At 44.4% G+C, this 24,897-nt stretch overlaps 1 protein-coding gene across 1 annotated transcript in view; it reads right to left on the bottom strand.

The window, feature by feature from the left end:
- GNAI2 (G protein subunit alpha i2) overlaps positions 1–19,878 on the bottom strand; it is a 139,593-nt gene extending 119,715 nt beyond the window's left edge. Inside the window, exon 1 of the mRNA XM_035105998.2 lies at positions 19,508–19,878. Coding sequence (XP_034961889.1) covers positions 19,508–19,625 — 118 coding nt within the window. The 5' untranslated portion in view covers positions 19,626–19,878. The remainder of the gene's footprint in view (positions 1–19,507) is intronic.
- Between the last annotated feature and the right edge of the window lie 5,019 nt (positions 19,879–24,897).

The following is a 24,897-nucleotide window of genomic DNA, read 5'->3' as shown; positions in this document are numbered from 1 at the left end:
CCAAGGACTTGATGCAATAAAGAAGAAAAACCAGTAGGTGAGTTTAAAAATAATTAGCTTAAACCATGTGCCTCTTTGGAGAACGTGTTAGCTCTTTGGAGATTTTCTCTTAGGAGAGAATTCTATTAAAAACCTGTAAAGTCAGGCATGTTCTTTTCAATAATATTGAGTGAGGCATATACAGCCACCTCTTGCAAGGCATCTGCAATGACTTACGCTCATGGTTACTAGACATGAATCTTGTGACTGCTGCCAGTCCACAAGCTGTTTCCTGCAGGCTTGCGTCAAGAGCGAGAGCTCAGCTCTCAGCAGGAAACTCCCTTCTTTCTTCCTCCTGTGGTAAAGTAATGCCTTTCCTACAGCAGCAAGAGGTTTTGAGAAAGCTTTCTGCAAACAATGAAGTCCCACTCCACAAAACAGAGACGTGTTCCATCCATAAGAGAAGTCATCACCACTTCAGGAAAAGCTAAGCCAAATGAGAATGCTACACAATGCTTCTGAAATTGGGAACAGCTCCACTGTCAGGGATGGTATGCTTCTGAACACCCATTGCAGGAGGGGAGAGACCTACTGAGCTCAGGCCCTGCTTATGGACTTTGCACAGGCATCTAGATGACCCCTGAAAACAGGATACTGGACTAGAGGGGTCATGGGGCTTTTCCTATGCTCTTGCAGCTACTGAAGTTGCCCTCCTATTTACTTGCTTACAGCAACCATACAACATCTATTTAGCAGGCCAATTGTCAGGGGCGACTGGAGCAGCCCAACAACTTCTAGACAGCCACAGGTTGCCCAACCCTGATTTAGTGGCTCTCCAGAGGAAAATGCTCGTTATCCCTTCCCCTTAACACTTAATTCTGCGGACAGTTATTCTGGCTATTGTGACTTCTTACTAAGACCTTGAAGAGAATGACTGCAGGGTTTGGGGTGGGGGGAGTGGGGTTTGTTTTAAGTGTGGAAGCTCATGTTAACTGTGTTTGGCTGGACCCACAAAGGAAGTATTGCTTAACCAACTTCTGCAGTACGTTGAGAAATAAATGTGAATAGCAGGCAAAGGAAAATAACCCCCATAAAGGAACTAGAGCAGGGAGGGGGGGAACCCATATGCATGAGAACCCAACACAACATGCATATATTAATTCTGCTATTGTGTTCTTGTACAGTTTGGAGCAAGGGTGGCGCACCTGCAAACCTCTATTATGTTGTTGGATTCCCATCAGCCCCAGTCAGACCTACTGTCTTTCAGCTTTGTTGCTGTACCACATCTTCAGAGTGTGGGCTGGGACAGCCAAGCATTCAGTTAGACATCATCATTCAATTAGCAGGATTTTTTTAAAACATAGTTTCATCTTCTGTTTTAGATTTTTGCAATACCAATAAAATTGTTTCCATCTGTGATTGCCTTTAATTTGCACCATCTAAGTTTTTCCCCCTCTCCTTTTTTCAAGATTTGTTCTCTCAGTCACATCCCTTTGCATCCTCTTCCTTTTTATTGACTCTTGCATTTGTTGATCTTTGTCTACTGGTTCTTTCTCTTGTGTTGGTAATACTGTAATTCCATTTCTCTCTGCCCTAGTGGGGTTATGGAGCTGGGCCTCATGTGTGGTCAAATAACACAACAGTCACAAAACAATTAACCTAGAAGCACACCTTTCCAATTTTAGGCCTTCATTGTTCAACACGGGGTTAAGAGGAGAAAAGATTGTTTATCCAAAGAGGAAGGGGTCAACATAAGCAACATAAAGATGAGAACAGTGATGAGAAAGTCTTTAAGGAAAATTACAAAAATAAGTGGATAGATTGGCCAAGCAGCTGTGATGTAAAGTTCTTGTAACAACCATTAAGGCAACAGTCCTAGGGCAAGAATTACACCAGGCAATTTAGGGCTATGACAGTATTCAGTATAGAAACTAAACTCAGATGTACCATATCTTAACTTGGTTCCCGCTCCTGACCACCCTTACTTAAGAAAGGACATAAAGGTTACTAGCAGGCAACTCAACAGCCATTTGCAGTCCACATAACTTGTTATTGGCACACCCACATACATATTCTTGCTTCTGGCATTCAATGGCCCGTAAAGACTAAACTAAATCTCTTCCAGTTGCTCCTCTGCCTGCAAATCCAAGCTGCAAGAGGAGGTAGAGAGTTCCCCAGCATCAGCAAAAAGATCCACATTTCGTGTCGAAGGACAAGAATATGGTGGCCAACTATTAGTTCTATACTTTTATTAAACTATACAACCCTTTCTGCACAACTGTGCAGTGTATCCTCCTCAGAGGTGTACTGAAAAAACTGAATTCTACAGGTTGCTATACACATAGTAAACTGCTTCTTTATACGTTTTTGGAGCTGCAGATTATTTGCTTCTACAAATTATAGTAAAAAATACTGTGTTTGAGCATGTGATGTACCTACATTTCTTGATGAGATTGCTGAGCTAAGGGAAGCAGAAAGATATTTAGAGGCACAAGGCTAAGGACTTTAATCTCATCAGCTTGAATGAACTCTATTCCTCCAGCTGGAAGACAATACACAGGTAATGGTGTGATCTGCTGAACAAGGGTTTCGGTCAGGTTACATTCACATTTGATGCTATAAGCTAGTTAGATCACAGGACACCAGACAACCTCTGCCTGCCTTTGAGTCAGGATTATTTTGCAAGCAGCATCATATTAGACAATTGAAAGTTTATGTATTCCAGTTCCACAAAATAAAGCAGAAGGCATTCATTTCATGGAAAAAAGGAGAGCATTCTTTTAATCCTCAAAACTACTAAGTAGTGGTTGAACAACAAATAGTTTCTTATTTTTACCTAAATGTGTGAAATTAACATTCAGATCTCTCTCTCTCTCTCTCTCTCTCTCTCTCTCTCTCTCTCTCTCTCTCTCTCTCTCTCTCTCAGCATTTGAGAAGTTTAAAGGGAGCTTTGCTGTACTTTGGGACCATGTTCATCCTCTGGTAAAGGTTCATATGTATACTGCAAAAGGAACAGCAACAAAAAAAACCAACTTCCAGTGCTTCCTGAAGCTGCAACACTCGTAAGAGTATGCTGCACATTTCTCAGGGATCAATGATGCACATGGAGTGAATGAATGATCCAAGCGATAAAAATAGACTGAACCACAGGGCTTGAAACCCAGAGTTAAAACAAATCAGGTTTGAAAAACACAACTGATTGGGATTGGGAGGGGAATTAGTTCAGTGACGCTATAAAAATTATTGCACCCAGCTGAATTACACAATGAATTAAGCAAAGACCAAGATGCAACAGGAGAAATGTTTTCTCAAGCTGCGAAATTATTAAGTATTTGAATGCCTCTTGCCCCTGCAGACAGATTCAGCTGACGGAGAGGGTAATAATGAGAGGCCTGATGACAGGAAACCATTCAGTCATGCTCAGCAGGCTCAGCTCCTAACACTTTGTTGTAGAATAATGGCACAGTCACAAATGAAGAAAGAGCCATTGCTTTACAACTCTGTTCACCAGCAATGCTTTTGGGTATGTTTGCAGCACGTCAAAGTTCCTCTCTTGCAGCAAAATATTGCTTCCCATCAGGAAGGGAACATGAAATTAAAACTGGGGGGGGGGGGTGTGTGCTGCTAATAAAAGGACACATTAGGAGCTGAATGCAGAGGTTAAGGGCAGGAAGAGTGCATGCAGGCAAGATTTCTTTTTTGAATTCCACAAGGAAATATATAGCTGCACTGAGATGCACAGTACAAGAAGACAGGCAGAACTTCCTCTTCCTACTAGTAGAAGGCAAACTGCCTTCAGCAACAACTGGCATTCTCCACCCTTTTTTATCCCTATCTCTAGCTTCACATTTTGAAGGCAGACTCTTTCCTCCTGTAGACTTGCACCTGACTGCCTACCTATGGTTGTGTTGCTGCTGCTGCCGCTTTAAGCCACACAGTGCCTAGACCCTGCAAGCAAAGCAACACACCTGTCAGTTGTCTTAAAGTGACCATCTATCAAGGGGAAGTGCTCCAGTTCTGTAGGCAGGAAGCCCTGGGTTGATTCAGTGCAATTTCCAGTTACGGAGTATCAGGCAACAGGCATAGGTAAATTTCTGTGCATTAATGCTCAATATTGCCATCCTTGATGGATAAGGCTACCACTGATCCAAATCAATGTAAGGCAACCCTTAATCTGACATCCTGACCACCACTGCATGCAGAAGATAGGTAGCAACGCCTCTCTTCCACCCCCTTAATGTTTACAGTTAAGGAAACAGGTGGTGCACACTGTCACTGCACCAAATAGATTGAAACCAAGTTTTAAAAAACAAAACAAAACAGGTCTCCACTCCCAGTTCTATATGCCGAACACTCTTCTTCTGCCCATCCTATTCCATTCACAAGCAGCAACTGGTGTCTTTTCCAAAGCTTCCACACATGCACACCAATTTATTCAGGTTAGTCAGATGAAGGAAATAAGCCAACACTTATGGCTGAACAGAAATGGAGCCAGCATTTCATTGAATAAAAGCTAGAAGAGGGGGGGGGGGTTGGCTTATCAGCATTAATAACTGCACATTCAAAAGCCAGACCTCAGCCTGAAGCTAGGTGTGAGTCACAGAACAATCCAACAGAATCCAAAGACTAGGGCTCCCCCAGAAATGTGAGGCCCTAGGCCCTGTCTAGATAGAACCACCCTTTGTAGGGGGAGAGGTATTAAAAGTCACCATCAACAAGCCAGGGGTCAGGTGGCATACATTGCCACTAAAAGCAGTGATCTAGCAGAATAGTTAGCAACAGAGCTTTTAATTACCGTATATTCCGGCATACAAGGCGACTGGGCGTATAAGACGACCCCCAAATTTCCAAGTTAAAATATAGAATTTGGGACATACTCTATATTTTAACTCGAAAATGTCTGCAGCGATTTCTCCTGCCACGCTGCCCATATCCAAAATGTCTGCAGCGCCAGAAATCACTTCTGAGCATGTGCGGACATGCTCAGAAGCGATTTCTGCCGCTGCTCGGCGAGTCCCCAGTTTAGCGCAGCGCGCGGGGGACTTGCCAAGCAGGCAGTACCCGGCGTATAAGACGACCCCCGAATTTTGAGGTGGTTTTCCAGGGTTAAAAAGTCGTCTTATACGCCGGAATATACGTTTATTTTGTCGCAAGCCAAAATTCTCAAACCAGGCAGTAAGTGCAGCTATTACTTCTCTTCCAAAATGCTGCAACAGCTACAAAGAGATGCCTCTTTTTTCTGAACTGAGTGTGTGCACTGAAGTTCCTACATGAGAGAACTCTTTGCACTCCCAGCTGAGTACTATACAAAGAAAAACTGAAGGAGAAACCTCTTCAGAGCACAAAAAATCTTCAAAGAGCATTTCTCTTGAGATTGCATTACCTGAACCAACAGCCAGAAACAAAAACAGGCCCATCCTCTACCATGTCTCCATGGCAAAAAAAAAGGAAAGCAGAAGAGAATTGGGAAGCTATCAGAAGTAGGAAATGATGATGCACACGGTAATTATGTATGATACATATAAAATTGTCATCATTAGCATTTTTATCCTGCCATTAAACTGAAAAAAGGCTCTGAGCAGCTTGCAAAATTCAATGAGAAGACATTCCTTGCCCTCAGGCTCACGCAAGTCAAGAGAATTGGGGCTGGGAAGTACTAAGGAAAAACCCAAGCTGGGGCACTAATCCTTACTTACAGAGATCTTGTAATGAACAGGCAGAATGGAAGAAAATTGTGGAAAGGAATCAAAGGTTGCTGGTCTTTCAGCACAGCTGGTGGATTTGGCCCTGCTGCTCCACCACTCTCGCTCTCCTGCAGTCTGATGGCATGGTTTCTGAAGAGGCCAGTGGAGAGAGAAGCCTGATTTCAGCTGGGCTCTTATAGCAGAGCCAATGAAAAAGCCCTGAGCTGACAATAACGCAATCCCTTTTTTTCAGGTGAAGGACAGAAATGCAAAAAAACAACCTAGAAATAATAAGCCATGAATAACTGCTATGAAGAAGATTCCAGAGAACTGTATGATTTGCCACTCTAAAGCAAGCAGGGGGCATTTCCAGCTGACCATGGGTTTACCCCTTCCCCTGCTTTCAGTACAGTTGTACTTTGGAAGTCAAACAGAATCCATTCTGGAAGTCCATTTGACTTCCAAAATGTTCGGAAACCAAAGTGTGGCTTTTGATTGGCTGCAGGAAGCTCCTGCAGCCAATCAGAAGCCATGGAAGCCCTGTCAGAAGTTTGGGTTCCAAAGAATGTTTGCAAACCGGAACAGTCACTTCCAGGTTTGCGGCGTTCGGGAGCCCAAACGTTCGACTTGCAAGGCATTTGGGATCCAAAGTACGACTGTATTACAAAGCAGCTTTGCAAATGAACATTTTGGGGGTAGCTGCCCACACCTCACCCTGCTCACCCAAGATTCTTCAGCTCACATAGACCTGGTATTAAAAATGAGACTCCTCCTCCTCATCTGATAAAATCTCTCGGAGTGTGGGGAGGAAAGAAAGGTGAGTCTCCAGGAGAATATAATATACCAGAGGGAGACTTATGATCACCACTGGCCATCTGGTAACAGCATTACAAGATCCCAGTAAATTAAAAGATTTACATTCAATATTAGTACGTACTGAAGGGGGGAACACATTCAGGGCTTCAGAGCATGTTGCTTAACCGCATGGGAGAAAGGATATTCAGATCTTGAGCCATTGCTTGCAACATACAGTATTCAGAATGCAATTATATTTGACAGTTTGAATATTAAATGCCATTCCTTAGATAACACTCTACAGAGTTCCCAGAAGGCAGGGTCAATGTCTTCACAGAATTCCTGCAAGGCCTCAAATACACAATTCCTGGGGAATAGTTATTGACATTGTTAGTATCTATGAATTATATTAACTCCTATCACCACAGCAGTTGGTTCAGACAGTTCACAGAGAGCCATAGGGGAGAACTTTCTGTGAATAAAAAGCATACATCACACCACCAAGAGTATGGAAGAGGCATCAGTCATAGACTCATTCTAGCAATTGCCGTGACGCTAATAATGAAGACCCTCCAAAACGCATGGCCCAAAGAAGAACCTAACTAAGTGGAATTCTGTGCAGTCAATATGAACCCTCTAAATGAAGGTATTTCTTGCTGAACTCTTTTAAGCCCCATTTGGGTATTTATTTGCATGCAAGGAGAACAAAAACAGGAAGGGGAGCAAGATCACACAGTCAAGCCCTGCCTCCAGTTTAGAGGCCCCCATGAGTCTGGCGCAGACTGGCAAAATGTTCCCTGATCAATTTAAAATCCTAGTTAGCAGGGGTTCTTCTGATGGACACCCTGCTTCAGAATTCCAGAACTCATGGAGGTCTCTAAACTGGGTAAAGTTGATTGCCTGGGCAGGGCTTGGCAAAGTGCTCCTGCTCCCTCTTGCATGTTCATTTATATGCAAGGAGAACACCCCCAGGGTCACCAATGGGGTTGTGGCATGGCCCTAGCCCACGCCCAGGCTCCGGACAGGAACCACACACCCGGATCCCTTTAACGGGATACCCCACATGGAGAGGCAGGCCAGAGGCAACAACCACCCCTCCCATGGCAAGGCTTACCCAATGCCTAACCTTACAAAGTTGTGATGATTGCTACTAGGTAGGCGAAAACCAAATGGCAGGTGCCAATCTGCCAAGTGGAAAAATTCCTACCTGGCCCCAACAACCAGGTGACTGACTTTAGTCATAGCAAGGCCATAGTCAAGCAAGGCAAGAAAAGAGGGTGGGTGGGATAGGAGATCTGATGGAGGAGATGAATGGAGGCTGCCCTCCCCAGCTGTGCTGCCGTTTAAATGCCACGTGGGCCATGCCCCCCGGCTAACCCAAATGGTCAGCCGGGGAGCATGACGTGGCGGCTGGGAGTCCTAAGAACACAATGCTTTTCCTGTTGTTTCCTTTGGATCAGCAACATTGTGTCAGGTATGTTGGCCCCAAAGCAGTACAGTACTTGCCAAACTGACAGGACTGAATGACAACAGTGGCTAAATGTTTTGTGCAACATGATTGCTGGTAAAGAAGCCTCATGTGCCAAAGGTTAACAGCGAAATGCCTGCAAATCTATTTATTACTGCTGGCCTCCACAAAAAAGACTTCAGCTCCTACGATCTATCAAAATGCTATTGTGTCACCCGGTATATTCTTAATCATCCAAGGAGTGTAAAACAGGCAGGTAAACGAAAACAAAAAAGCCTATTAATCTCACAAACCTGATCTGAATGGGAATTTTGAAAACTCATTAAACATTCCATGAAACCAATTCCTAGGCTTCCAAGTGGTCTGGTGGGCAACAGCGGATTATATGCCCCAGAAGCCACTTTGTTTAGGTCTTTGCTTAATAGAACCAAGACCACCAAGATTATTTGCTCTTAATATGCTTTCAACAGAGCAGTTAGATATTAGGTAAGGATTATGCCATTTTTATTACTCCTGGTCCAGATGGACTAGAAGCAAAAGGTGCACATTAACTGTCAGTGCTTGTCACGGTGACTGCTGCATCAAACCCCTAGCAAGAAGTTCTTCTTTGAATTACTTCTGGTTGTATTTCCTGTGTTTGTGCTCTGGTTGCAGGGAGCAGCTGCTATCAGGAAGCAGCCTTAGCTACCTATTTACAACATGGATGCAGAGAAAAATTGCCCATATGTGTCTCCATTTTGCTGTCTAACTTTGTTTCATAAATCCTAGGGAAATGGAATTCTAAAAGTTTACTTTAGTAGCAGCTTTGGGTATATATATGTATGTATGTATTTCCCCCCCCTTCCCTATTTTTCCAGTTCAACTGCAATTTCAAAAGAAACATTTCATGTTTTTAATGGGAACATTTTTATTGGTTTAAGGTTATAAAAACACTTCAGTTTTCTAAAACCTCACTTTGAAGCCTAATTTGATCTGACAGTTGCAACATCTGGACTCAGCAAAACCAAATGCACAGATCAAATTGTTTGTTGTGTTCCCAGATATCAGATTTGGAGGGGAAACAACAATAGAGTTCTAAGGCAGAAAAGCATTTCACCACCGATCTCCTCATTCCTTAGACTCTCCTCAATGGCTCTGATGGGACCACAACTACTGGAACAGATTTTTTAATAGTGAATTCCTCCTCTGCTTTGTAAACCGGCCTTAGAACCAGCTTTGTATTACTTAGTTTGCCGGTTTGTGTATGTTTGGCCCATAGGGCCAAAACAGAAAATTAACCCTGCTCAAACACTGTGCAGAAAACATGTATTATCCCTGCATTTCCCATTGTTTAGGAAATTAGGATAGCCTCCAACTCGAGTGAGTTTTGGTGCAGTAGACAGACATGAGCCCAAGCCTCCAAAGCAGAACAGAATGGTATTCAAATTATTCTTGTAACAAGCAGCTTACAAAAAGATAAAGAGGGGTTGTCTGTAGAAATACACTAGGTGCCTATTTCAGAATAAGTTGATTATTACAGCAATCTGTAGCTCCGCTGAATGTATTAATTACAAGAAACCATAATCTGAAAAAGAATTTATAACCCAAGGACCTGAAGCCTGAGCAAGCTACAAGCTCCTAGTTTTAGCCTCTGAAGACACTTCTACTTAGCAGAGGAAAATGTGGCTTCAACCCCCCCCCCTCTCAGACCTCTTGAAACAAAGGCAGTTTAAAGAGGGGGCCAAACAAGAGCAAGGCTGTGCTTCCCCCTCCTATGACTAAAGCAGCATCATAACAAATGGTACCCCCCTCGGATAAAAACAAAATGCATTAACTGAACACATTCTTGATTATTCCCTTTGAAAGAGACTTCACCAAGCCATAAGCAGCTGCTCAAGATGGCTGTGCTGCAATCAACATGTATTTTGTTCCACACAAGAAAAGGTCCCAAACCCCACACCCCAAAAAAGAATTTATCTTTTAAAACACAACTTTTAGAAATGGGGCAGGGAGAGAGATTGCTTAGACCGATAACATGGTCAACAGGAAAATCTTTCTAGTAAACCAATGCATAAAGCCTGTAAGTGCACAAGGAAGTTGGAGCATCACATAGATCAGGGGTCAGCAACCTTTTTCAGCCATGGGCCGGTGCACCATCCCTCAGACCATGTGGTGGGCTCTCAATAGCTACCAACCCTTATGGCTATGCTCTGCACTCCACGGTTGGATGCAGTATACTCAAATAACAGTTGCCTGGATCCATGGGGGAAGGAGAGAGCTCTTGTGCTCAGGTCCTGCTGCAGGCTTCCCGCAGTCATCTAGTTGGCCACTGTGAGAAGACTATGCTAGACTAGATATGCCACTGGTCTGATATAGCATGGCTGCTCTTGTGTTCTTAGCAATATGTGCTCCTATGTATGCCTATTCAGAATAAAGTTTTGCTAAGTTCAATGGGACTTTCTCCCAAGGAAGTGTGTATAGGGTTGTAGCCTAAAAAATTGGGTCTTTATGAGAAAGGTCCATAGGTGCTTACCAATATCCTATTTTAGTGGCAACTGATGAAATGCAATAACCCAGTGGCAGAGGAAGCCACTCGGGCACCTGGAGCAGCAAACATGACGTGCACCCGGGGGTGGGGCGTCGCTACGTAGCGCGCATGTGTGGCTACGTAGCACACAAGTGCACTACGTAGCAGTTTGCCAGCGGCGCGGTGCCAGGATCCTCTGCTCGCGGCTGCAGCTGCGAACGCCGCTGCAGTGGCATGATGGCTGTTCGCACCACCACGGTGGGGCGCCGCCTTGTCACCCCCGGAGACGTGGCACCGGGAGTGCACTGCCCCCACCGCTGCGACGTCACTGCAATAACCGTCTCATTAATATTTGCATAGCTAGTGGTCAGGGATGATGGGAATTGTAGTCCCAAAACATCTGGAGGGCCAAGTTTGCCTATGCCTGATCTATATCTTTTGGGGTGACGGTTTCAGGAAATAAATATATACACACAGAGAGAGAGAGAGAGAGAGAGAGAGAAGAAATCTGGAGAGCTGCTCACTTTGCATTGCAAAAGAACATATAAATTTAACAAGTTGCCAAATCCTCTACTATCTCAAGACTACTTCAATTACAATCCAAGAAATTAATTTGGCTGAAATGATTCTACATTGCTTGTTGCCAGAAAAATGATTTCCATGAATCTGGAAAAAAAACTTAAGTAAAATGAATACTCAGTACATTTGCCTTCCCTATCTCATCAGTAGTTTTTATTTTGGCTGCTAAGCGGAATTCAAGATTTTTCTTTTCAATATAAAAATCTTTGGTCCTCAAGAGACAGAAGCATACCAAGCACATCAGAAATGGCTAAGCCAATTATTTTTTAAAAGCTGTTTACTCACCCCCAAGAGGCAATCCAAATTAAAAGAGCTCAGACACAAAGGCCACAAGGGGAAAGAAGCAAGGAAGGAAAGGAAATTTCTACTATGAAATGCTGTTTGCAAAAACCTTCTACATGCTTCATGGTCCAGGAAATTCATAGACACTTTTCTTTGTTTCAAACATACATTAGAAATAATGGGGGAAAGACGGGAGAGGAATTTCTGCTGTGGCAAAAAAACAAAACAAAAACAACCCTTGACATTTGATATTTTTATCTTGTAAGGTCACAATTCTCAACCCACTTATTACGAGCCACTGCACTGTCAAGGTGACTACTTTGAAGTAAGTACTTTAAAGATTACATCCTTCAGCAGTTCTACACATCTTCTTAAGGCTATCAAGAACAGAGCTGGAAAGTTTCACACTAACACAGAATCATTGAGGGGGGTAATTCATAACTGAAGCATTCTACTGTACATTGTGTTCCTTTAAAAAAAGAAGAAGAGTAATTTCAATATTCCCCCAGATTCTGGAGGTAGGCGATTTGAATAGACAATGTTTGATTTATTGAGCAGCAATAGTTTGGGGATATTAACACATGGCCCTGCTGGTATTGATTATTACAAAACTAATAAATTTCAGATATGTGTACTGTAATAGCGAACAAGCCTGAATTCTGCAAAGTAAAAAATGGAAGGGTGGTTGTTGTTGTTTTAAAACATAGTTTTAAAACCAGAGGAGCAGAAAGTGTCCTGAAATGAAAGGTTTAAATCACACGTTGGTTACTTAGCAGCACAAGGGCCCCTGCGTGTCTGAGAACTGCAAAAATCAAGACAATAAGAGGCTTTTAAAAGACTGCTGAATATGCATGAGGAGCAGAAATCGGAAAGTTTTAATATGAAAGAGGATATGTGAGAACACCTTTGAAGCAACACCACAAAAAAGTTGCCAGCATGATAAGGAACTAAAGCTGTAGTCAAGTATTTGAATACTTCAGCTACTTTCCTGAAAGCAGCCAAGGAGCATTGATAGGGAAAAATAATACTTGTGCTGAGCAAGCTACCGTACTACCGTCCTCTGCCCAAGAACCCAATTGCTTTGTATATTGTTGTTGTTGTTTAGTCGTGTCCGACTCTTCGTGACCCCATGGACCAGAGCACAACAGGCACTCCTGTCTTCCACTGCCTCCCGCAGTTTGGTCAAACTCATGTTGGTAGCTTCGAGAACACTGTCCAACCATCTCGCCCTCTGTCATCCCCTTCTCCTTGTGCCCTCAATCTTTCCCAACATCAGGATCTTTTCCAAGGATTCTTCTCTTTTCATGAGGTGGTCAAAGTATTGGAGCCTCAGCTTCACGATCTGTCCTTCCAGTAAGCACTCAGGGCTGATTTCCTTAAGAATGGATAGGCTTGAATAACTCAGAGAAGCTATGAACTATGCAGTGCAGGGCCACCCAAGATGGACAGGTCATAGTGGAGAGTTTTGACTAAACGTGATCCACCTGGAGCAGGAACTGGCAAGCCACTCCAGTATCCCTGCCAAGAAAACTCCATGGAGAAAGACAACAGGCTTTGTATATATAAAAAGCAAAACTGTCCTCCACCCTAAGAAACTTCAATATTGTGTTTGAAGGCTCACATGTGATAATGCTGATCACTGGCTAATGCTCATCTTCCGCTAGAGAATAGTTTTCCAAACTTGGGTCTCCAGATGTTGTTTGACTACAACCCCCATCATCGCTAGCTAGCAGGACCAATGATCAGAGAGGATGGAAATTGTAGTCCAAAAACAGCTAGAGACCCAAGTTTGGGAAACCCTGCACTAGAGCAGCTCCACTACCCACTCCCACTAGCTTTTGTTAAAAAAAATAATAGCCATAGGATATGTCTACTTCTTCGGGCATACCCGATACAAACCTTCCATTATGTATGTACTATACAGTGGTACCTCAACATCCGAAGGCCTCGACTTCCGAAGGTTTCGACTTATGAAGTCGGCAAACCTGGAAGTATTTTCGCTGCGTGCACGCGTTCTGCACTTTGCGCATGCGCAAAATGGATGCTTTGACATCCGAAGATTTCGACTTACGAAGAGCGCCGCGGAACGGATCGCCTTCGTAAGTCAAGGTACCACTGTATTATGATCGCAGGCTGCTATCTTACCAACAAGCTCACCCTCCTCTTGTGGAACCTGTTTCCTAAAGAAGTCCACCAAGCTCCTGCTTTGATGAGCTACAGTATTCTTTGCTGTGCAGTGTGCTGCTGTAAACATGGAAGGTTAGACCACGCTTCCCCAACCTGGTGCCCTCCAGATGTTTAGGACAACTCTCATAAGCTTCAGTGCTGTAGTCCAAATGCCCAGGTTGCGGAAGCCACTGTGTAATGGTATTTGCTTCTGGTTTTATTGGATGGTTTTGTTCTGGTTGGAAAACTGCTTTGAAAGCTGAGCAGAATTATCATTTTCAATAGAGATAGCTAGCCTCATAACAAGAACTGTCTGATAAATAGACTAATGGAGCACCACTCCAGTCATGACAAAGGCTTTAGCGGCTTCCCTGTTGCTGCTATTTAAAACTTTTACTTGCCATATTTCCTGCGCTTTCTTGGAATGACTTGAAATTAACAAGCAATCCCAGGGTTTTTGTTTTAACATTAAGTGTGCAATTAGTATCCAGGCAGCAAGGAGTCTTGCATGACTGAATCACTTGCCACTGTTCTCTGTGAATTACAACCTCTCCCCCTGCCACCCCCACCCCCCACAACCATTTCAAGTTAATCTCAACAATTACCCAGTTATGCCTTAGCATAAAAATAGGCTATTAATAAATCAGGGATTCAACACCATTTTACTTTTCTAATGAGAGAACAATGCCCATCAACTTTTTTGAAGTGCTGTGCACTTTTCAAAAAGTACTGTTATATGAGCTTCAATCTAATGGTTAAGTTGAACCATTAAATTGAACATCTGGACTCCAATTCTATTCCTACTTATTTGGGGGGTAAGATTCACGCAACTCAGTGGGACTTAGTTCTGAGTAGACATGTATAGTATCAGAAAATGTATCTGTCTCTACCACAGAATGCTGAATCCTTGCAATGGCATCTTATAGAATCATAGAATTGTAGAGTTGTTAGGGGTCATGAGGATCATCTAGACCAACCCCCTGCAATGCAGGAATCTTTCACCCAACATGGGACTTGAATCCATGACCCTGAGATTAAGTCTCATGCTCTACAGACTCAGCTACCATGATCTTGTTTCAGCTGGACTTAGTGGAAACTCTGCATGAAGAAAATCCACAGCTATTCCCCAGTTATGTTTTAGTGAAAAGACACATATTGAACAGGATTTTGGAGCAATGTAGTAAGCTCAACTGAATATCAGTTACTAACAGCACAGCAGAAATGGATACTATTATGGGACCTAAATGAAGAAGCCGAAGTAGTTATCATAATCAATCAAAGTTTTTGTCTCTATTCTTTCTACACAGCTAGCATTTCAAACAAGAATTGTCGTTCTCAAAGTTCATATGCTGTGCCTCTCCTTCTCTCTCTCTAATTGAACGAGTGCTCTCAACCCGAAATGTTTAAAGTATAAAATCACATGCCTGTTATCTAAATGACAAAATGTGGCAATCCAAAGATAAGGTGACAAAACAGCCTTTGAGCACAGTAATATTTAACCCTTGGAAGTGAATGAATTATTACCAAAACAAAATGTGGATTTTCACCTGCCTTTATCTCCATTAATGTATGGGAATCGACATGACACCCTCCTCATCCCTGTGCTGTTCCAGACCTTCCTCCCCCTCCAAAGTGGAGTTTTACAATCCTGGCTGTTTTGAACTTTTCAAGAATTGGAAAATTTGGCATTTATCTGTCTGCAGAGACAATGGAAGAGTACATTGTCAGGGGTAAAGTCACACCATTGGAGAGTTACAGTGCCTACTGTGGTTTTAGAGATCAACACAGAGGAGAGACATGTTTTATTGTAGCTGGGGCAGATGAAAGCATTCAGTTTTGCTGTTACAGATGCACAACGGCGTTTCTTCTCTCTGCACTCCTCCCAGCGGTCATTCCTCCTCTGGTCACTGCAATCGTCTGCAAGGGATTCTCATATGGCAAGGTTAATGTTCCAAACCTTCATGTCATGTTTGCAGACATCTTTGTAATGAGTAGTTGCTCTGCCAAAGGGCCTGGTGCCTGAAGCCAGCATGTTTTGGGGGATCCTGCCATCTTCCATTCTGTGTACATGACCCAAGCCAGTGTAGACGTCGCTGAAACGGAAGCGCAGACATGCTGGGAATGTGGGCTTGGAAGAGCACATCTTTGTTTGAGACTCTGTCCTGCCATGTGATGCCCAAAATCTTCCTGACACAACAGATATGAAAGACACTGAGGCATCACCCCTGGTGGGTGCAAGTTGCCCACGACTCACTTCCAAAAAAATCAGTATGCTCAACATACAACAAGCCTGCCAGACCTTCATCTTGGTATTGGTCATTAACATCACATTCTCCCATACCCTTTTGGAGAGGCAATCCACAACTGTAGCTGCATTGACAATACGTTTGTCCAGCTCAGCACTGATGGAAAGGTTGCTAGTTACGTTGGAGTCCAGGTGGACAAAATTGTCTACCACCTCAAGCGTGTGGTCACCAATGCTGATATGTGGAGTGTTGGTGGCATCCTGACCCAGGGTATTGGTCTTTGTCTGGCTGATGGTGAGGCCAAACTCCATGCAAGCTTGGGCAAAACAGCTGATGAGTCTCCATACAGCTTCCTTGGGGTGCGCTGTCAAGGCTGCATCATCTGCAAACAGGTTGCCAGGTTGAACAGACCTGAGACAACACTGGGATGAGGAGGATGTCATATGGATGCCCCTACATTAATGGGGAAAAGGCAGGTGCAAATCCAAATTTTGTTCCAGTGTGGACAAACCCTAAGAGGTTTCTTGTGGATTTGCATGCTATATTTAAGTGACACACAAAACAACAAATAATATTTGGTTTCCCCAAATCTTCTAAGTAGCACAGCTAATTCACTGCTAAAAGGTGGTGTTCCCCCCCCCTTTTTTCGTTTTTTGTTTAAATACATGACACGGAATGCCATGATTTACATGCTATTGCCTTCTTTGTTTTACAGAAAGGAAAATGCAAAGGTTAAATAGAGATTAGAGACCAGACTTGCCCTCTGCTCACAGACCCAAACCCCATAATCTATTCTACAGATTCTGCCAACAAAATTCAATGGAACTGCTTTGGGTGTTTATCCACATTAGCCTCATTACAAACCCTAAGCCTGAAAACTATTAAGAAATCCTACAATCTAGATCACTGCCACAGGGATTTATCATACTATTCAGAGGCAATTTTGTTCATCAACTTGCACAATGAAGTAGTTTATACTAGATTAGCAACCATCTCTCATAATGAATGTCCTGTTTCACAGCGGGGGGGGGGGAGAGAGAGAGAGAGAGAGAGAGACAAGCACAGTCATTTCTAAGTGCAGCTGCAATCCTGAGCAAACCATAATCAACCAATGGCCTCAGCACCATTTGTAAAATGGGAGATAAAAACTGCCGCAGCTCTCAGGTACTAATCAAGCAATCATACTGAGCATTACTAATGCATAGTTTCAAAAGGGGCAAGAGAACCTTTGGAGCTAGTATGGTGCAGTGATTAGAGTGCTAAACCAGGAACTGAGACCCAAGATTCAAAACCTGTCTCAGCCATGAAGCTCATGGGTGACCTTAGGCCAGTCGCTGTCTTTCAACCTCACCTCCATTACAGGATTGTTGTGCAGCTAAAATGGAGATGGGGAGAACAAGGTGTGCTACCTTGAGATCTCCTGATATAAATGCAACAATAAATAATAATTTAAAATAGACAGTGGTCCTATGTGTGGTTACCTGGAAATAAGTTCCACTGAAATAAAATGGGACTCTCTGCCAAATAAATGGGCTTGAGATTGGGTTGCTTGAGTTACGGTACTTTTCAAGCTCTGTGTTGCTACCGGTAGATGCTGATGGCACTAAACTTATTCCTGCTGCTTTGTGTTTGCCTAAACAGAAAGAGATGTCTTCCTTTCATTGTTTCGTGATGACTCTCTTGTCTTGTTCCCCATTTTACCCTCCTGAAAAAAATGGCTTTCATTTTAGTCAACTTCTGTTAAGCTGCCAGCAGCACTCTTTTACTTCCTGTATTTTTGGGTTAACCACCATAACAGACTGTCCCAGCTGCAAGGCACTCACTATAGAACACAATTTGAGAGTTTAAGAACTAACGATGCAGTCAAATACACCTCTAAGGTAAAAGGTAAAGGATCCCTGGATGGTTAAGCCCAGTCAAGTTTGTCCACAGACAGCTACACCTCTACTCAGAAGTAAGCTTAGTAAGTTCAATGGGGCTTACTCCCAGCTAAGTGTGTATAAGATTGGATCTTAGGGCTGCAACACTTGCCTGGAAGTACACCCCACTGACTTAGGCAGAATTTACCCCTGGGTTAACATGTGTAGGAGTGGTCTACAGTTCACACTCTTTGGAAATATTACACAAAGGAGACACTGGAAAGTTGTTTAGGAGACTCAAAATCTGCTTTTACTCTCGAAAGTCAGGAGACAAAAGAGCTGTGGTGCCAGATGATTAATTAGTTGCTTTACAAAATCCTCTCTGAAGGTTCCAGGAGAAAAGAACTTTTCATTCTGGACTGAAACGTTTCTAAAAACCACAGACATCATTGAACAGAACATAAAAGTGTTTTAGAAACGGCAATACGCATTGCTTGGACTGGTGAGAGAACTAGAAAATGAAAACACTCAACATGTCAGTTCATGTCATGTACATTACTCCCTCCTTTTTCAAATGATTCCCCATCATCAGATCGCACCAGAAAATAAAATGACATTGAAGACGTTGATCCATATGACAAAATAAGTCCAACCAATCACTCCTTTTGTGTTTCCAGGATAACTGCTCAAACCTAAACATACAGATAACCTACAGCTACTTTCATGCATGAAAATAGAGTAAACGAGTCCAGAGAGCTCTAAAGTTTAGGTGTTGTATAGCATATGAAAATATTATGCACAAAATATTGTTCATGTGAAGAATCACCCAGAAGCATGCTAAGAGTCCAAATAAGAATCTTTTACTTTGGTTTTACTTCTCCAAGCTTGCACAGTGATGAACGCCCAAAAAAGTAAAAGGAAAAGAAAAAGAGCAAAGTTTCATAGACGAACAGGCCCTAGGCACTGAAGGAAACTAAAGACACAGAGAAATGTTCAAACCATCTTAACCACTGAAGAGGGAGAAACACATCTTTAGTATTTTTTTTTTTTACAGAGCAGAATGACAAGGGAGATTCACCATTTAAAAATTCACCATTTCCTACTGGGACAATTGCCTGCTTTCTCTGCAAGCATTCTCTTACTTATTTGCAGTTTAGATTATTCTTTCCTAACACCACCTAACACTGCAGGGAGCAGAAAGTAGGGGTATCTCAGCATGTGGACTTTGGGGGTAAGCAACTGAGGACTCCTATGCTAAATTTGGAAAAGCAAGTAGGATAGGAAGGAGGGGAGGGGAGAGAGAAGAGGAAGTCTTAGTGACAACGTATTTTACAGGAATTGCAGTGCTGATTCGACGAGGGCACAGCCCTTACAGTTCCTAGAGGGTGAGGAAACTATGTTCCACTGAGCCACGTTACATGCCTTTTGGAAAAGAAGGGGGGTCCCGAGAAGAGCGCTGCCGATCCCCATTTGCCGCTGTAAGGAGCCCAGGAGCAGAACGAGCGGCTTCAGAGTTGGGCGAAAAGGAGCGGGGCTTTTCTCCAAGCTGCTCGGGCAGGGCCAGGGGTGGGGCGGCGGCCGCATAGAGAGAAAGAGGGCGGCGGGTTCAGACGCCACGGCGAAATTCGGAGAGGAGGGTCCTGGGAAGTCCCTCAAGTCCAAGCGAAAAGGCAGGGGGCGCAATGCGGGGGGGGGGTCGGCGGACCTAGACGGCCGGGGCGGGTGGCCGCTTCCTCTAAAGCGGCGGCGCTCCGCCCGTTTACTTGGGAGTAAGCGCCGTCGAACTCCGAGAGGCTTCCTTCCGAGTAAGCCTTCGAAGGCTGGGGCTGCAGAAGGCGCCTCGTCGGGGCAAGGCGGCGCATTGGGGGGGGAGGGGACCCTGCATCCCCGGGGCACGAGAAGCGGGGAGAGAGAGGGAGGGAGGGAGACGGCGCGGCTCTCACCGAGGAGGAGCAGCTTCACCTCCCGCGCCGCTTTCTCGCCGTCCTCGCGGAGGTTCTTGTCGATCATCTTGGAGCGCTCGGCGGCCGCTTTGTCCTCGGCGCTCACGGTGCAGCCCATGGCGCCGCTGGGCTCGTGCCGGGCGCGGAGAGACTGTCGTGTAGAGCGAGCAAACGCGAGCGGAGCCCGGACTGCCTCGGCTTGGCTTGGCGCTGAGGGGAGCTGGCAACCGAGGGGGTGGGGTGGGCCGGGGGTCGCTGCCCCGCGCGGGGGGGGGATAGGCGTCGTCGGGCAGGGCGGTGCTGCTCGCTGGCTTCCTCCGTAGCCCTCCGGGTGCCGGCGCGGCGGGCTCTGAGCAGCCGCTGGCTGGGGCGGAGGGGGAAGAGGGCGGGGATCCGGGGGGCGGGCCCGTTCCGCTCAACCCCAGCTCGGCTCGGCGCTCTCGGGCGGAGAAGGAGGAGGGGAATTCGGGCGGGCTCGTCGTCAGCTAGCCGAGGGAGGAGGAGGAGGAGGGGCGGCCCCGGACGCGCAGCAGTGTGGGGCTGGAGTTGAGAGAGGGAAGAGGCGCTGGGGCGCAACTCTGAGCGGCGTGGATACGGAGGCTGAGGGAGATGGAGGGCGGCGCGCGCCCCTGCCCCGGGCTGGGCGCGAGAGAGAGGGCAGCTTGCGAAGGAGCGGGCTGGGCGCGCAGTGGGAACGAAGCGGCTGCTACGGGACCGCGCGCGGGGGTTTGGCGGGAACGGAAGGAGCCGAAGCAGGGCCGGAGGTTTGTGCGTCAAGACGCTTGTTCCGCGTTCTCTGAACGAGAATTGAGAGGAACTCGTGGCAGTACGCGCCGGAGCGGCTGCGAATTCGGGCAGCATGGAACTAGGGGCTGCTGTAAGAGTCTGCCACTGGCCTATTGAAACGGGGGGGGTCGACGTACGCGGAGAGTATATGGAGATGCCACCGGAAGCAGCCTCCCCACATAGACAGAGTCATCCCTTCCTGGTTTAACATCACAACAACAACAACAACAACAACATTTGTTGTGGGTGCGGATCTGCACCATCGATTTAGTCTCCTCAAGCTGGCACGCATGTGCTGGTGGTGTTGAGACTCATACTGTATTCTGATGGTGATTGATATGGGAACAGGCAAGGAAGCTGTTCTATAGGGAAGCCTTCTTGGCCACACGTGCATGGTGGCTGCGATGTGTACTCTGGCCTTTACTGTGTGGCATGTGTGTACAGGAGTCCCTCTATATATTCTCCGTGGAAATCTGCATCCTCAGGGTGAGTTTCCCAACCCACAGCCTTATCATGTGGTGTAATCTGCCACCTGGGTTGTAACCATCACTTAGTGAGTTTCACAGCCTGCAAATGGCACCTCTGGCAGGACTGGGGGAACTCGCATGGTGAGTTGTATTGAACAATTGGTTCAGCAATGGTGATCCCCATGGCAAATATAGCATCTAAACATACCTCTGACAGCCTTCTAGAAATCTGGGGAACTAGGAAGATGGATAAAAATTCACCATGTGGATAAAAAATTCACCATCAGAATATGAAAATTCATACATTGTAAGCTTCTGTCATGCCATGGTTTCATGTGCAGTGCATCATGTTTACAAGCAGCAACCATATGGCCACCCGGAGTACAGGCTAGACTGCAGGAACGTAACTTACGGTAGGCAAGACTCAGCCCCAGGCACTGCTGTGATCTGTGGAATAATCTACAAGAGGGAAGAAAGGATAAAGGCTAGGGGAGGATGGAAAGGTGCTCAAAATAATTTCTATAATATTAGAGGTCTGGAAATATATAATCACACAAACATTTTTAAGCCATGGGAGATGCTCTGCTCATATTCTCATCAGTAAAGGAAGTAAGAACAAATGTGGACAGCAGCAAGGCCTTTTCAGCAGTCGTTCAGACTAGCCCACTGGGCAAGGTCATTGTGAGCTCTGAGCTCTTTGAAAGAAGGTTGGGATAAACATTTAGTACATAAATATGAAACATACTCTTTGTTGAGGCATTTATACACAACTTGTCTTTGGCCTTAGGACAGCAAAGTGAGGCATTCCCCCCCCACCCCAAACAAACGTTTCACAGCCTTTGAAAGTGTTGGCATAGGCTGCTGTGATTTTATGCTCTGGTTGTTACTTTGTTTTACGACTGCTGTAATTTTATTATGATTGTGCTTTATTGCCTTCCAGTGACGAATATTATGTTACTTCATTGGTCTTACGTTATAAGCTATCCTGAGCCTAAAGGGATACGATAGGGTATTAAATTTTTAAAGAAAAACAATAAGGCAGAAGGCCTGAGCTATGGCTGGTCTTGCACTGCACTGGTCAAATCAAGAACTTGGAAGGAATAGATGGAGAAGGGGAAAACAGCCAGACATGTGTATGTAAAAACGAAAACAAAAACCCTTTTACTATTAATAAATTGCTAGTGTCATACATGACACTTTGCATGGCGACATACACACAACAATCTAATTTTATACTTTAAAAAGACAAAAGTGGAGAGAGAAATGTAATTGGAAGAAGAGTTCTCAATGGATCTTTTGCACTCAAGTTTTCAGGGTTGGATCCAGGGTTGGAAACTCTGCTTGCATAAAGGGACCTCCCTGGTGTCTCCTCCAAACTGTAACATTCTGTGACACTGCCCCAAGTTGCTCCTTACAATACCCTCTGGGGATAGCATGGAATTGAAGCACAGGGAACTGAAGAGGGATGGGAATTGGCTGCCTTGAGTAAGTGAAAATGATTTTTCTCTTGTGTAAGATACCTCTGAATCTAGCCTTCCATATTTAAACTCATCAAGTTTAGAGGGTATTCAGCGTTTAAATTTCCTGCCTGGAAGCCAGAAGTCCAATTGGACGCCCCACTGAAATTCTGATTTTGCCTTTTTTAGTTGTTGTGGTGGGTGGTGGTGATTTTAGGGTCTCCCAAGAGTAAACATCTACCAACTTATTAGATGGAATGCATTTACTTTTTTTTAAGCACATTTGCTCAGAATTGGTTTGGGCAAGAAGTCAATGGAGCAATGACCCCACACAAACCTCAACTTTACTGTTTTCTTCAATGTCCTTGGCTTCGTTAAAAGGTGAAGAGGGAACAGGAAAGTGCAAGTGTCTTGTTCATGCGCCTCTTTGTGATGTCAGAAGCAGAACTTTTGCATCCTCACTCTCACCCTGTGGCTGGTGAGGTGCAAAATTTCCAAGTGTGGGTACAAATGGAGATGTAAAAGTTTAGATGTCAAGGAAATGGGAAGTATGAAGTTGTCTGGAATTTTGGAGTAAAGTAGCTATTCTTCTGGTAGATATATATATATATATATATATATATATATATATATATAGTCCAGTAGCACTTTAGAGACCAACTAAGTTTGTTCTTGGTATAAGCTTTCGTGTGCATGCACACTTCTTCAGATATGTGCATGCACACGAAAGCTTATACCAAGAACAAACTTAGTTGGTCTCTAAGGTGCTACTGGACAATTTTTTATATATATTTCGACTGCGTCAGACCAACACGGCTACCTACCTGAATCTATTCTTCTAGTAGTCCATCAAAAACTGACAACGCCATTGTTTGTTTTGTTGATGTTACAAAAGAAACCCAATAAAACCATATTTATTTATTTTATATAAAAAAGACAAAGCAGGTGATTCCTTGATTGAGTACCTATATCCAGTGTCAGAGACAGTGTGCTTCAAAATGCCAGTTGCTGGGAATCGCAAGTGGGAGAATGCTGTTTGCTCAGGTCCTGTTTTCGGACTTCTGGTGGGCCACTGTAAGAACAGGATGCTGGTCTAGGTGGACCATTGTCCAGATGCAGCAGGCTCCTCTTAGGTCCTTATACATCCTAATAGGCTAAAGGACAATTAAAAAATGAAACTGAATCCAGACACAAGAGAGATGTTGTAGTTGGCATCTTGAACAGCTATGTCAACAGTGATTTTAGAAAGGGTTGCACTCCCCCCACCCGAAATGAGATTTGCAGCCTGGACTCAGCTTTGCTGTTTGATTCCCAGACAGCCACTGTGCCCAGAAGTACTTTATTCCGGCTTCAGCTGATGAATCTGGCTGGGACCTATTCTCTCCAAAATGTATTTAACCACTGACATTCATACCCTAGTAACCCGTTTCAGCAACTGTTTAGATTACCGCAATGTGCTTTTCGCGGAGCAACTATTCAAGGTGGCCCAGAAACTACCCGAAATATAGCTCTTCAGCTTCTGGTGGATTCAAGGCTCAAAGAACCCATGACAATGATTTTGGTTCAGCAGCAGCAACAGATGCTGATAAAATTTCTGAGCCCAATTCAGAGTTCTCATTGAAGCTCTAAATGGCCTGGGCACTAGCCTAATACAGTGGTACCTCAGTTTAAGTACACAGTTGGTTCCGGAAGTCCGTACTTAACCTGAAGCATACTTAACCTGAAGCGAACTTTCCCGTTGAAAGTAATGGAAAGTGGATTAATCCGTTCCAGACGGGTCCGCGGAGTACTTAAACTGAAAGTACTCAAACCGAAGTGTACTTAAACTGAGATCTGACTGTATACAAAAGTAAAATTTGCATGCCCACTTTTGTCTCTGGCCCCACCTACCACTGTCATGTAGCCCACAAACTGCTACCTAGAGGGGAATGCATGGATTGAAAAGGGTCCCCTACCCATGGCTTATGCATCTGTAACAGGCTAAAAAAACACACCATTGGGCTCATGCTTAGCAATTTTAATTCCATACAACTGCACGCCTGACAATTCAAGCATGCTTTTCTCTATTTACATGCATCACTGCGCTGACAGACTTATACCAGATCTTTCTCTGGCTTGATTGGTGGAAAAGAAGGTCAATGCTCATAGTACCAGTGTTTGCAGCTGCCCAGACCAGCTCAAGCTAGCCTCAAGTGTGGGAGTGTGTTGCTCACGAGGCACAAGCCCAAGCCTTGCTCTCAATAATAATAAAAAGCTGTTTATTCATTGCAGCTGCAAGGAATGCCAACAGTGGCCACAAAACTAAATACTGTGACTCCTCAAGCCAAGTCGGTATTTGAGTACTAGGCTGCTTTCTTTTCGGGAAGAATGGCTGATTGGAAGTTTCCATCACTAATGCTAAATATTTTGTTAGTGATTCAAAACTGCTGCAGATAGATTCCCCAAAAGTTTGCTCTCATTCAACAGGTAAGAATCACCCAGAGACGCAGGTGATTGCTCCTATTTTGTGGGAGGGATTCAAGCGCAGAGCTGAAATTTTGGTTTGTGCAATCAAAGTGCTCTGTTACCCAACCACAACAAAATCATTTGAAACACACAAAAACCCTGACCTTTTGTGTTTAGGAAAGTGATGGGAAAATACACCAGAAAGTGGGTGAGTGAATGGTTAGTGGGGATACAT

Source organism: Zootoca vivipara, chromosome 2 (genome assembly GCF_963506605.1).
Source record: "Zootoca vivipara chromosome 2, rZooViv1.1, whole genome shotgun sequence".
Classification (NCBI taxonomy): Eukaryota; Metazoa; Chordata; class Lepidosauria; order Squamata; family Lacertidae; genus Zootoca; species Zootoca vivipara.
Note: the sequence above shows the minus strand (reverse complement) of the source record. Positions and strands in the feature narration are given on the sequence as shown.